The 13,223-nt window shown below is 40.9% G+C and overlaps 1 protein-coding gene across 1 annotated transcript in view; it reads left to right on the top strand.

The window, feature by feature from the left end:
- Positions 1 to 13,223, top strand: part of TRPC7 (transient receptor potential cation channel subfamily C member 7) — a 62,296-nt gene that overhangs the window by 24,580 nt on the left and 24,493 nt on the right. Inside the window, exon 3 of the mRNA XM_059483619.1 lies at positions 10,015 to 10,179. Within this exon, the coding sequence (XP_059339602.1) occupies positions 10,015 to 10,179 (165 nt within the window). The remainder of the gene's footprint in view (positions 1 to 10,014; positions 10,180 to 13,223) is intronic.

The raw sequence follows: 13,223 nt of genomic DNA, 5'->3' as shown, positions 1-13,223 counted from the left end.
TTATCCTGCAGGATTCTGGGCACAGCCACACCTGCACACCAGCCTGAACACCCATGGAAAACTACATTTGGGTAACCCAGATGAATGATTCACATCCCTAACTTCAGTTTAGGAATTTCTCACAGGACAAACATTGACCTTTCCGTGCTCCAGTGACACAGATATGGCTTTGAACAGGACAGGGTTATGGTTTACCATCTGAGGAGAAGCCTCAAGGAAAGAACTTCTCAATCAAAAGGGCTTTCAGAAAGTTGTATTTTTGTTTCTGCAAGCCCTCATTAATTTCTTCCCTCACTTTTTAGTTTCAAGAATATGTAACTGAGGTCTTGTGAAGTCATTGATGTCCTGGACAGTGGTGGTGGGAAGAAGAGTATCTCTTGCTTCTGTCAGGGGAGTGCCAGTGAATGCTGTAAAATGTAAATTTTATATCAGTGGAAGCACTGTGGTCATTCTGGACTCTAAAGCTTATCCATGTAATTTTTCTTTTTACATTTTTAATTGCATGTTGCAGATGTTTTGACAGAGATTGGAAAGGGAAGGAGTTACTTCCCTTCCCCACAAAATGCATTTCTATATCTGAGTATTTCATTAGCAAGGTTCCTTCCTCCCACTAAAATCTGTGACTCTGATTATTTCCTTTTTCCCAGATGTTTTAATTTCTTTTCTTTTCCTTGACAAATCTCATTTTGTTATTTCCTGCACATACATCCATCCTCTTAAGGTTTCAATGAATCATTTCTCCATCCTGAATACTGTCTGAAATATTCTCAGTTCACTGTAATATGCAGACTTAATTATTTTCATTTGCAAAGTGTCACAGAGTCTTAAATGTCCATCAAGATACAGACAAGTGAGCACAAGAACACATCAAAATCATTGTATGGATGTACATCACTGATGAAAGGGCTTTAAATTACCTTTATTAATAATTAATAATAAAATTCCCATAGAAAAGGGCAATTAATATGGTTTGCTACAAACCTGACCTTAGCTGACTCCAATTTTGACTTTGCCTAAATCCCCATAGACAATGTTTTAAATCTCTCCTTCTGTGCCCTCTGTGGCTGTTTTTTAGACACCAAAGGGACATTGTTGTTTGGTAGATTTTATTGTGGCATGTTTTCAGATGAATAATTCAATGCTAAAAATTTTCAAGTGGTTTTGATTTTGCACAGATATGAAAATCCTGGAATTTTAAAGGCTGGGACTTGCAATTCAGTCTCTTGTTTTCAGATAAATAATTCAGTGATAAGATTTATTCATATATGTAAAAAGAGGAGAAATCAGACAGTAACAATAAATCTCTTCAGAAAACATGCAGCCCACTAGAAGAAGAAACTGAAGTTTTCCACAGGGCCAACCACCTTATTCCCTACCCTAGAGGAGAATGCTGAGCCCAAAAAAGCTCAATCTTTATCTCAGAAAAGTCAAATTATAAAAAAACTTAAAGGCAAAGCAAGGTTTAAACTAAACCAATCAATGCATTTGTGTAAACTCTACATTTTCTAGTTACACACATCACACATATCAGACTTGCCTTTTCATTTCATAAGGTCTAAAATTAACAGGAGAACAACAAAAGTCCCTTCTGCTATTATCAATTTTGCCTTTCCAATCAGTGCTGAAGAGCAATAATGTCAATGGGCAAAGATATTGGATTTCAATAAAACTGGAGAATGTGTGAGTATCCTGGGTTTTGGTGTGAGTATTTGCCCTCTACCAAATGGACCTAATAACAAAGATATTTTGGTTCAGAAGGAATCAATGTGAAAAGTTTTGTAAAGGTGCAGTTTATTACTAAAACTCTTCTAAATATTTGTGGGTTTATGCCCTAAATGCAACTCAGAGGCTGAAGCTGCACAATTAGTTGGGCTTTTTCTCCTGATAATCCTGGCTCATCTGGGCCTTGCTTACAAACACAAACCTTTCCCTTTGCTGCAGGTTTAAAAACACTGAAGCTCAACTCCAGACAGCAGGTCTGAATATTCACCAAGCCTGCCACAGAGCTCATCTGCAGGATGAGCAAGAGCCTCATGAATATTTGTGTGATGCCATTGGACAGTGCAATGAGCCCCAGGGACAGAGGGAAGGCTGCAGCCATGCTCCGGGCAGGGACATTTCCCTGTTCTCTGGGTGTCTGCAGCAATTCCTTGTCGCGCACTGTTTCCTTTCATGCTGTTGTTAGATCCCATTGAAATGAGGCTTGATCAGCTGAATTTTTCTCTCACCCGTGAAAATCTTTCTTTTGCATCTGGACAAAGGAATCTGGACCTGTTTTCGCTCTCTCTTGTAAGGTTAGTCTGGTGCAAAGTGTTTTTAAAACAGGGCCCATGGCCATGGATAGAATTTAACTACAATTAGAGCAGATCTATTTTTTGTGAAAAGGTCCCAGTGTCACAGCATGGGTCTTTGGAATGGAACTTTACTTGTTATTTCTAATTCATTAGCAGTAGGGCACGTACTTTCTATTTCTTTCTTAAACTTTCTGCAGTTTTATTTTCCTCTCTTGAAGCCACAACAGCAAAGAGTGAACCAAGTTCCAGCCTTATTTACCCCTTGACAATTTCAGCTGCAAGAATTTAACAGCACATGCATTTGCTAAAGGCAATTTTTTTTTCACACTCCAGAGCATGAAATAAATACAAAATATATTGAATATCCCACCTGCTTCTGCTAAGGTCTCAGAATAGCTTTTGCAAAACAAAGGGCTCTTTGTTCACTGGGAAGTTCACAGAGCAGAGATAAGAGAAGGTTTCTGCCTGTGCTGGTCTTTCCCTGCACTGTGTGTTTTCCAGGAAACTTCAATAACTCCCTCTGAGCTCTCTCATCTTCTGCTCTGCATCAAGTGAAAAAAAACCTGTAACGGGTCTTTTACTGGATAACAAAAATGTTTTGGCACATTTTTGACGTTTTGTACTGGCCCCCCAAAAAAGTATGTTTCAGCTCAAGAAAAGTATTTTATTCAGTGTAAATGCAGACCCTTTACTTAAGCTTCAAGTCTTAAAAATGCCTAAAATATCAAGGGAATCTTCAAAAGGGAGAAGTGTTATAAAAGCAAAGAAACTTTTTTTTTTTGTTTTAATACATTCAGTGATTTTTTTCCCCTCTTATTAGCATGTGGGGATATATTTACCTCTTAGTTTATCTGATTCTCTTTGGTGAAATGGCAGGGTATTTATGACCCTTCCTAGGAAGAGCAGCAATATCCTGCTTTGACCTTCCCCTGAGTTTTTCCCAGCCCTGCCAATGTTTGCTGATACTCCCACAGTGTTCAGCGCCCTGCTGAGAAAGGATGATTTCATTGCTCCTTCGGTGAAGGCTTTGCTGGGAGGAGCAAAACAAAGCTCAGCTTTCCCTCTCTCCCCTCCTCCTCCCCTCTGGTTTTGCTCAAGAACAGCAAAGCTGCCAAGGAAACCTCAGCTCCCCTTCAGGCCCAGCCCTGCCTTTGGTCCTGCTGGGAGCACGAGCGCGGCAGGCTCAGATCAGGCTGGTTTGTCTGGGAGCTCTCAGGAGATCTTGGTGATTATTCTGATGTGCTTTTAACTTTCCAGAGCACACAGTGTGTGTAGTCCAGATCCCACCTGGTTTTTCCAGTGTGTGTGATCCAGATCCCACCTGGTTTTTCCAATATGTGTGGTCCAGATCCCACCTGGTTTTTCCAGTGTGTGTGATCCAGATCCCACCTGGTTTTTCCAATATGTGTGGTCCAGATCCCACCTGGTTTTTCCAGTGTGTGTGATCCAGATCCCACCTGGTTTTTCCAATGCGTGGATCCCTGCAGGAGCACTGCTCCTCTGCTCCTGACAGCACAGAACCCCAGAATGGTTTGGGTTGGAAAGGGACCTTAAGGATCACCCAGGTTCAACCCTCCTGCCATGTTCAGGGCTGGCAAAATGGGAAAAGCCATGTGTGCAACCCATTTGATGCCCCCTTCTTTTCCAGTTGTAATTCAGGGGCACAAGGTGCCAATTGAAACCCTTTGGATGGCTCATTTGAGTCAGCATTTTCCCTAACAGATTTCTGGCATTTGAAGCATTGCACACCCAGCCCAGGGTTCCTGTGAGCAGGTGCTGCTGCCTAAAATGTGTTAATAAATGAAGGTTTGCAGAAGCAAAGAGCTACATCAAAAGGTAAATGCTCAATAATGAACCCAGAAAGGTTGCTCCAAGGACATGAATGCAGCTACATGATGGAAAGAGAAATTGCTCATCCCTGCCCCTGCCAGTGTCTCTTGACATCCCCAATGTTCTCCTGCAAGTCTATTTATGCAGCTCCTTTTTAGCTTACACTCAGTGATTAAACACACTGAAGTTTGCCATGAGGCTGATGGGGAAAGCACAGGCTGAGAGGACACGACAGGAGCACCTCAGGACTTTGCAGCCCCAGGTTCATGGTGTTGGTTCTGATCTGCAGGGTTTTATCTGCTTTCACTGCTCCACTGATGAGTTTTGCCTTCCTGCCACAGCCCCGGGCTATTCAGTGTAGGGTGCATTAGCAAAGGGAGATGATCCTGTCTGAGTGGTTCATTCTTTTGCCTCAGTGGTAGATTTCTGTAATTTTAAGGGAAATGGAATTATTTCAGTAATAAAAGAGATACTGGTTTCTTTCTGCACAATTAATTCCAATCATCTGAGGCTGACCTCTGTCTCAGCTGTCTTGCCATGTTTCCTTATTTCTGCTGACACCATTTTTCTCTCCAAGATAAGACTCCTCTCCTCTCCTCTCCTCTCCTCTCCTCTCCTCTCCTCTCCTCTCCTCTCCTCTCCTCTCCTCTCCTCTCCTCTCCTCTCCTCTCCTCTCCTCTCCTCTCCTCTCCTCTCCTCTCCTCTCCTCTCCTCTCCTCTCCTCTCCTCTCCTCTCCTCTCCTCTCCTCTCCTCTCCTCTCCTCCCCTCCCCTCCCCTCATTACAGACTCTTCCTCTGTTCAATATAATAGAAAATTCAAAAATAAAAGTCTTTCTATTGCAGCATTTTCTATGAGAAGTAATTTTCTATATGTTTATAAAATATAAAGGTATTTTATCTTGGAGTGAAACTCCTGCTTTTTTGAGCAACTATGCTAAGGAAAACCTCTCATTCTGTCATAAGAGCTCAGAAGTGTTTCCCCACAATGCATATAACATGTTAAGCTACCAGAGAGAGCTGTCACACATCAAATTAAATAGAAATGTGGAAACGTGATCAATCATTGTGGTATCCACAGTGGTCTCTGAAAAACCTTCTTTATTCCTATATGTAAAACTCTTCCTTTGGGTCCTTTCAATTCCCACTGAACTCTTCGAGAAACTTTTCTGTATTCCAGATAAATATTCATGTCTCTTATTTAATCCCCTGTAGCACAGGGCAGGGCTTTTGGAGGTGTCAATACTTACCTGAGTCTTCCACTGCCTCTCAAAAATTCTGCTTTGGTGCCTTCATTATTTGAGCTGATTGCTGTGTGATTTTATTATGGGGTTTTTTAAGCCTATTTTAACTTAAAAAGCTGTGTGAGTGATAGGCTGGAGGGAAGAACTATTTCCTTCCTATATCAAGAGGTATGCACAGGAAAATCCACTGCCATCTAGTGGGATCCAGGGCCCTGGGGCCAGCAAAGCTCCCCCTGTGGTTTCTGAATGCAGAAGCACTGCAAAACATTTTGCTTGAGCCCACAGATCCTGATGCATTACCTTCCTGACTCTGCCCAGGAGATAAAGCACTCAATGCTTTTAAGTGGCTGGTTTTGGAGCCAGGCAATCCCCTGCACTGCCAGTGCTTCCATTTCAATCAGAGATTTCCTGCCCTTCTGCACAGCCCTGGTCACACTGCTCTTTCTTGTCTGCAGCTCGGGAGCACCCACGGTTTGTCCCTGAAAGCCTCCTCACCTCATTTTCCAGCTCTGAGGAAAGGAAAAAGAGCATTTAATGGGAACATTGAAAAAGCACTGCAGCATTCAGGCCTCTGAAATTCAATATCACACATCACCATTTGTCATTATGCTTTGAAGCATTCTGCCTTGAAGCTTTTGTCTCAAGCTTCTTCTCCATGCCTAAGTGCCTAACCAAAGCATTTTTAGTGTAATCTTTACCTTGGTTTCAGTGCCCATTCCCGGGAAGAGAGAAAGTTAAATGTAACATCTTTGAGGTGATCTAAGACCAGTTTCTGAAATGTTGACAGAGAGAGGACTGGCAGTGTCCAAGGGGTCACTCTGTGTTTCATTAATATCTAATAGGGAAAACAATGAAAACCGTACTGCTTGCTGTAAGCAACTAACAGATTAAAACTCATTCATGCTCTGATCTTTAACTTATTATCATTTTATCATCTCTAATCCTTAACTTATTTTTCCCTCATTTTTGCAATAATCAGAGTAAGATGATGTCCTGGGGTGACTTAATGATGCTGAATTATATCTCCATTCATCTGTTTAGCCCAGAAATAAATTTTGTGCCTTTAAAATTAGATCCAAGAACAAAGAAGGGGAGAAGGAAAAGCAGTAAATTTTTTGTGTCTGTATTCAAAAACAAAGAGCTCCATCTCTGTGTGTTGTCTGTGCTGTCTGCAGCATAGACAGGGAGCAGGAGAGAATCACCTCTGATTTTAGTTAGGTTTTTTTAAGTTAGCTGAGGATGAAATGTTTTTTGGAGCTGTTCAGCTGTTGTTCAGTCTGAGAACACCAGGATTATCATCCAGGGCCCCCCAGGCTGCCCTGCAGCTGGGACATCAGACCTGGGCCCCAGAGAGACCAGGAAAATCCAAGGACATAACCATGGAAAAGACTCTTTCTCTTTCCAATCCACAGAAAGACTTTCTGAATTTGCCATCTCTTCAGAACAACAAGAGGTTCCATTGTTCAATATTATTAATCTTTTCATGTTTGTGAGTATTTTGCTTGTTAAATAAATAGAGTTTTCCACTTTTCCCCAAGGAAATCTTTTCCCAAACCAGTGGCAGGGAGGGGCCGCTCAAATTTGCTCTCTAGAGGAACTCCTTTGGAAGTTTTTTTCCCACATTTCCCATAAACCAGGTCAAAAACTCTCTTGGTGCCCAACATGGGGCTTGAGAAAGTGGGAAAAGCCTGTACTGATTTCATTTTAGTTGTACTTTGTAATGGGATAAAGCAATCAGCAGCCATGCTGCTTGAATTCATAACGTCTCTCTGGGTGGAGGCCTTCATGTGTCCCGGGTCCCCAGGCTTTTTTGAGGTTTTAACACTTTTCTGGTCCCTGGGCTTATTTTCTTATCTGGAGATAGCTGCAGTATTGTTCCTAACATGCAGCTTTTACAGTAGAGGGCCACGGATTAGTATAGCAATTATGCTGGGCTCATAATGATTTATAGGGAGTTTACAAAGGTACTGGGGTTTGTTCAAGGTATGTATGGATTGTGGTTTATTCATCCTGCCCTGTGTCCTAGCTCCAGTAGCATGTTTTGGGGGTTTATTGGTAATTGCACCCAGTTTGTTAGAGGAGGAGCAAGGGATGAGGCTTTTCAGCCTTTCCTTTCCTTCTTCTCCTTTGAGTCTGTTAAGTCACTTTTTGAGAATGTTCTGTTTCCCCTGAAAGAGAACGTTCTAAGAACATTAAAGAGACCACTTTCCTGGTATTTTATCTGGTAATCTTCCTCTATTTATGGTCTGCAGCATGTCTAGAGTTAGGGCTGAGATGTCCAGAGGGGCTGATGAGACCCCTGACCCAGGAGGGGACCCAGCCATGGAAAATCCTGAGTGCTGTGGGGAATGGGAGGATTTGGGCCAAAGAGATGACAGATGAACACCATCTAGGCTCCATGGCACTCTGCCTGTCTTTATTGCCTTGTACAAAATAAATTGTTCCACTGAACTGGGTTTTATGGCAATTCCTTCTCAATTTTCCTATACTTGTATTTTTATGGTAGCTGTTTCCAGACACATTGAAAAAATGGACAGATTAAAATGTCTGATGAAGTCTCTGGAATGCCAACCAGAAGTCTTTGACTGTCTCATTGCCAAGGACAGCTGAATTTCTTTGTTTGAGTGAATTCTGAACAATTACAACAGGAGGAGGAGGTCTGGGTATTGCTTGGGCCCTTCATCCCAAAGTCTGCACATTCACCAGTGTCATTTCCCTTCCCATGAGTCACTACAAGTGTGGTTGAATTCATGATATCCGAAAATAAAATTTGCAAAAGAGATCAATTCTCTACTGAGATTCCTTCCACTTTGTTTTTCTGTCCATTTGCCAGGAAGATAACAAGCCCAAGCAGCATTAGGACAAACACAAACATCAGGCATTAGGAAATGCCTCCTTGTAATACTGCTGTCATCACCTCAGCCTTACACTTTAAATGCTCAGAAGGACTAGGACTCATGACTTATAATTACTTTTTTTTTTTTTTTTTGAAAGCATTCTTTTCCATGAAAGCAGCTTAAAAGAAAGAATATTAAGATGTTAATATTTCCAGGAAAAAATTCTAAAGACAAAGGAGGTTAAAAGTACCCATCAATTTTCTTTGTTCTGATTGATTTATTCAGTAGAAGGGGTAGAGTCTCATCTTCTTTTTTTTTTTTCTTCTTTTTGAGAAATGTAGAACCCGAAGCCTAATTCATCACAAAACAGCTGCTAATGTGCTATTAACGAAGGAAAAGTGTTACTGCAAAGCAATCCTAATTACTGTGCAACTGTATTTCCTTCTGAACAGTAACAGTTCTGTTAAGCAAACATCTCAAAAAGAGTACATTAAGTTCCCAAATCGATCATCGTTCACAGGTGGTGAAGATGAAAGCACAGTTAGAATTTTCTCTGGTTTTCAGTCCCAAGAAAACCACAGATGGCAGCTGAAATCTTCCAGCTGGGTGATCCAGGGCAAGGGGTGGCTGCCGGGCATGGTCCCTGTCCCTGTCCCTGTCCCTGACCCTGACCCTGTCCCTGTGGCCCCCAAGCCCTCAGCAGCCTCTGCTTTCCTCCTCTCCTTTTTTCCTGACCCCTTTCCTCCTCCCCTTCACCTCCAGAAAGTTCTACTCTCTGAAAGAGCAGAGCATTTTACATTTCCCTCCCAGGAACATTTATTCAGCCAAAGAACTAATAAATGAAACACTCGGTTCTACTTATGAAATCAGCTGCACCAGCAACATATTTATTTTTCATTTTTTCTTTCTATTCTTTTGCATTTTAATTATCTTTTCTTTGTGATTAAAATAGCCACGTTCTAAATTCAATCACCTCAAAGAACAATATGAACTAAAGTTTAATCTTTTATTATAAAACTGTTAGGTAGGATCTGGTGGTGCTGTAATTTTGCCATTAGGAAACTGCCCTTTTCACTTTTCTGCCATTCACTTTTTTTTTTTACCTTTTTTTTTTTTTTTTTTTTTTTTACTTCTGAACAGTAAACTGAAGAGTCCCAGTTACAGGGTACAAAACAGGTACTTTCTGTACCAGAGCACCACAGCTTTCCCTGCTGCTTTTGAATTTGCTTTTGTCCTATCAGTAAAGAATGAGCTGTCATATTTTGAAAGGTACTCTGAGATAAAGCATCTAAAGTAGCAAAATACCAGCCAGATCTCATAATTTGCAGGAGAGCCCTGCAGAATGGCTCCCTTTTGGTCTTTGCAAAGTGAATAGAACAATTTAATATTAGTGCTGTGTTAAGCTGCTGTGTCAATGGCCTTGGCAAAGTCATCACAGTGTTTTCCAGCTTGATTCCGAGCCCCTCTCTGTATTTTCTGAATCTCAGGGTTCACTCTCTTTCCCCAAGAAGTAACTTGCTCAGAGGCATTTTGTCAGTGCTGACCACTGATGGATTTTGGGGTTTGGCTCAGATATTCAGCTTTTTAACCACACAAAAATAGCTTTCTTCTAGAGAAGACAAGGAACAGAAGTGATGCAGGTTCTGCCACCACCTGGGGGTCCTCTGTGCCTGGTTTGCTGTTTTCTGTTTTTTTATGGACAACAAAGACATAACTTGTCATGTTCCACAGGCAAGTTCAGAAGGTTTTTCCCTGAAATCTCTTCCTCTTCAGACAATGCTACTCATGTCTCTGTTTCTGCTTTTCTTGCAGTTTGTTGCTCACCCCAACTGCCAGCAGCAATTGCTCACCATGTGGTACGAAAACCTCTCAGGCCTACGGCAGCAATCCATAGCTGTGAAGTTCTTGGCTGTTTTTGGGGTCTCCATCGGGCTGCCCTTCCTTGCCATAGCCTACTGGATTGCTCCCTGCAGCAAGGTACAAACTCCTGAGGGGCTGTTTGCAGGCATCTTTACCCAGGGCCTGCAGTGGAAGATTTTTCCATAAAGATGTTGGGAAGTGATTCATGGTATCCTCTAAGATACCATGGGGAGAACAAGCTTGGGGTGTTGCTTGACAGACACAAACGGAACTGTCATGGTCTGAGATTTAGTGGGTAAAGAGGGTGAGGGAATGGGTGACAAGAAAACAGAAGGAAAAAGAAATGTGTAGGAGATAAGAACATAAGAGTGTAATGAAGAAAAAATAGAAGAACCACCAACACTGGAAGCAACTAAAGGAGGAGGTTCTTGTTTTAGTTAACTCATGTTTAATTTATTCTTCTTTTATGCACTTTTTGTTGTGGGTTCCTCCCTTCTTCAAGGTGCCTTTGTTACCTTTCCTCCTTCTTTCTGAGCTTGTGGTTTTAATTAGCAGAGCATTGTTGTGGTTTTAGTTAATTCAGCATTATTGTGGTTTTAGTTAATAGAGCACTATTGTAGTTTTAGTTAGTGGAGCATTATTATGACACATGGGCCTGAAACTCTGGCATGCCCCAGGAAACTTCTTAGTGTTGCAGCAAGGACTAAGACTTAATCATAAAATCTTTATGGTTTTGAGGGAAGAGATGATGAAACTTGGAATACAGCTGTATACCTAAATATAGATCAGATGGTGGAAGACAGTTTGTTGAGACCTAGAGGTCAAAGGACCAGAGCCAAACATTAGCTTAGGTAAAATCTCAAGTAGTTTGTGGTATGAAATCTGTAGAGGTTTCATCCTGAAGGAATCTGCTCAAACAAGTGGAGATAAATAAGTGTGTGGCTGAGTGATAAATAGCTTTGTCATTGCTCTTGCCACAGAAAAAGGGGTGGCAGGGAAGAAGATAATTTCACATTCAGCAATAGCCAACAACACCATCCCTTACAAGGAAGATGTCTTCTGCAGGAGGCTTGTCACAGGTACTTAAATTTGATAAAAATGACCCCTGGCACTGGTACTCAGTCCTGAAAGTATGTTCTTCCACTTCCTCTAAAAACCAGTGAGGAATCCTTTCTAAATATTTCAAACTCAAGTAGTTATAGATCCATCAATTAGTATTGAGGAAAGACCATAATTTGAAACACATATTAATACAACCAGAAAAAGTCCTTCGGTACATCTGAGATAATAAAACACATTTAAACCTTGGTCTCCTCCAAAATAGCTCCAAGAGGAGCATTTTGTGTTAGAGGATTTGAGGATGTAACTTCATCTCCTCGAGGTCTGTACCAACACAAAGCTCCTCATTTTCCATGGGTACCAGCCAGGACTCAGAGATGCTCACAGAGCAGTTCATGTGAAATCCAGGCTGTGCTGTGGGTGCTTTTGGCTGGCTCATAGAGGGAATTATTGCTTGGAATTACCACCTTGATTCCTCCATGTCAGAGCCCAGTCTAGCAGGGGTTTATGAAGCTGTTTAATTTCCTCCACCTCTGTTGAATGTGTTGGGAGTTGGCACACCAGCCAACAGCAACATTTGTGATGCAGTCTCAGAATTACAGGGCCCACATTTGAATATGGCAATAGGTAGGAAGAACAATTAGACTAGAAATAAGTGGAGAATTTAAAAAACATAAAAACTAAGAGTAAAGAAACTGAGGCAGCCCCCCACTAAAACTAAAACAGTTTTGCAGCAGAAGTAAGAAATTATTGAGAAAGTGACTTAGTTTTAATTTCTTGAGGTAGGTGTATTAAAATTTTAAAATGGGGGGAGGGGGATACTTAACTTTTCATCAGCTTTGATTTCATTATCCTAAACCTTTCATGCATTGTTATTTTTCAATGTTCCTTCCTTTTCACCCCACTAGACTTTAAAAAAACACATGTAACTTTCTAGCACAAAGCCCAATTGAAATTTCCTTCAGGCAGGTATTGTCTTTTAATGCATGGATTTGCCTTGATCAGAACAATGTAGTCTTGATTTTTGATTGGGGCCTGTGATAGAAATAACTGAATCACAAAAACAATTTTTTCCCTAGGAATTGGTGCCTCACCCAAAATCATCACTGTTAATTTCAAGGGCTGCAGGTTGATCCAAGAGCCTGCTATCCTCTCATAGTGTTATTGCAGAAAATTCTACACAGGCAGCATCTCCACTCTGAGCAGCCCCGTTTTGTCCTGGTCAGCTTTACAGTTATTTTATTTGGTTTTTACTGATGGAGCAATCTTGATCTTACACAACAGGGCAAAGAAATAATTTTTCCACAGTAATAATCAAGAAATTGATACACTCATGCAGTTACACACCTTGAGTTTAGCTATATCATGTTGTTTGAAAACTCTTATTGTCATAAAGCATTAGACTGGTTAGAGGAATTCACACTTCATAAGTTTTTTACAGAACATTTTAGTCTACCTCTTATTGTAGCTCTAAGCTAAAAATTAGATTTCTGAGAAGATATAGAAAGCATCAGCTCAAAAAAATAATGGTAAGCTTTCTGAAGTAATAAATGGGACAAATGGCTGATGTAACATTAACTAAATGCAGATTTCTGTTAAATCATGAGAGAAGTAAGGGAAATTACCCACGGAATTCATTTGGTTCTGTAATACATTGGATTATTTCTCTGATAACTGAGACTATGCTACTTTAATCTAAGGTCTTTTTGTTTTACATTTCTATAGACAGCAGGAAAAGTCTGTGTGGAGAGGATTCATGATTCAACAGTGATTGCTTTTCCTCTTTTAGTGAATTCAGGGTAGAAATGAGTCTCATACAGATTGCAAATGCACTTTCTTAAAAATTTCTTGCTAAGGATCCATGGCTGGTGTTCCACTTTACTCTTGCAATCTGAACTCTCTCAGGTCATAGGGGGAAAACATCTGAGATTATTACTGTGTGACTTTAGACCTATCCCATCATCCCCTCAGCTCAGTACTGAAATTATAAATTCTACTACAAAGCATCAATCTACACAACATCAACCATAAAAACTGTTGAGAACTGCACCAATGGTGACAGCACAGGAGGTGAACCAGAACTGTAAGGGTTGAGACTGGTT

Source organism: Ammospiza nelsoni, chromosome 16 (genome assembly GCF_027579445.1).
Source record: "Ammospiza nelsoni isolate bAmmNel1 chromosome 16, bAmmNel1.pri, whole genome shotgun sequence".
NCBI lineage: Eukaryota > Metazoa > Chordata > Aves > Passeriformes > Passerellidae > Ammospiza > Ammospiza nelsoni.
Note: the sequence above shows the minus strand (reverse complement) of the source record. Positions and strands in the feature narration are given on the sequence as shown.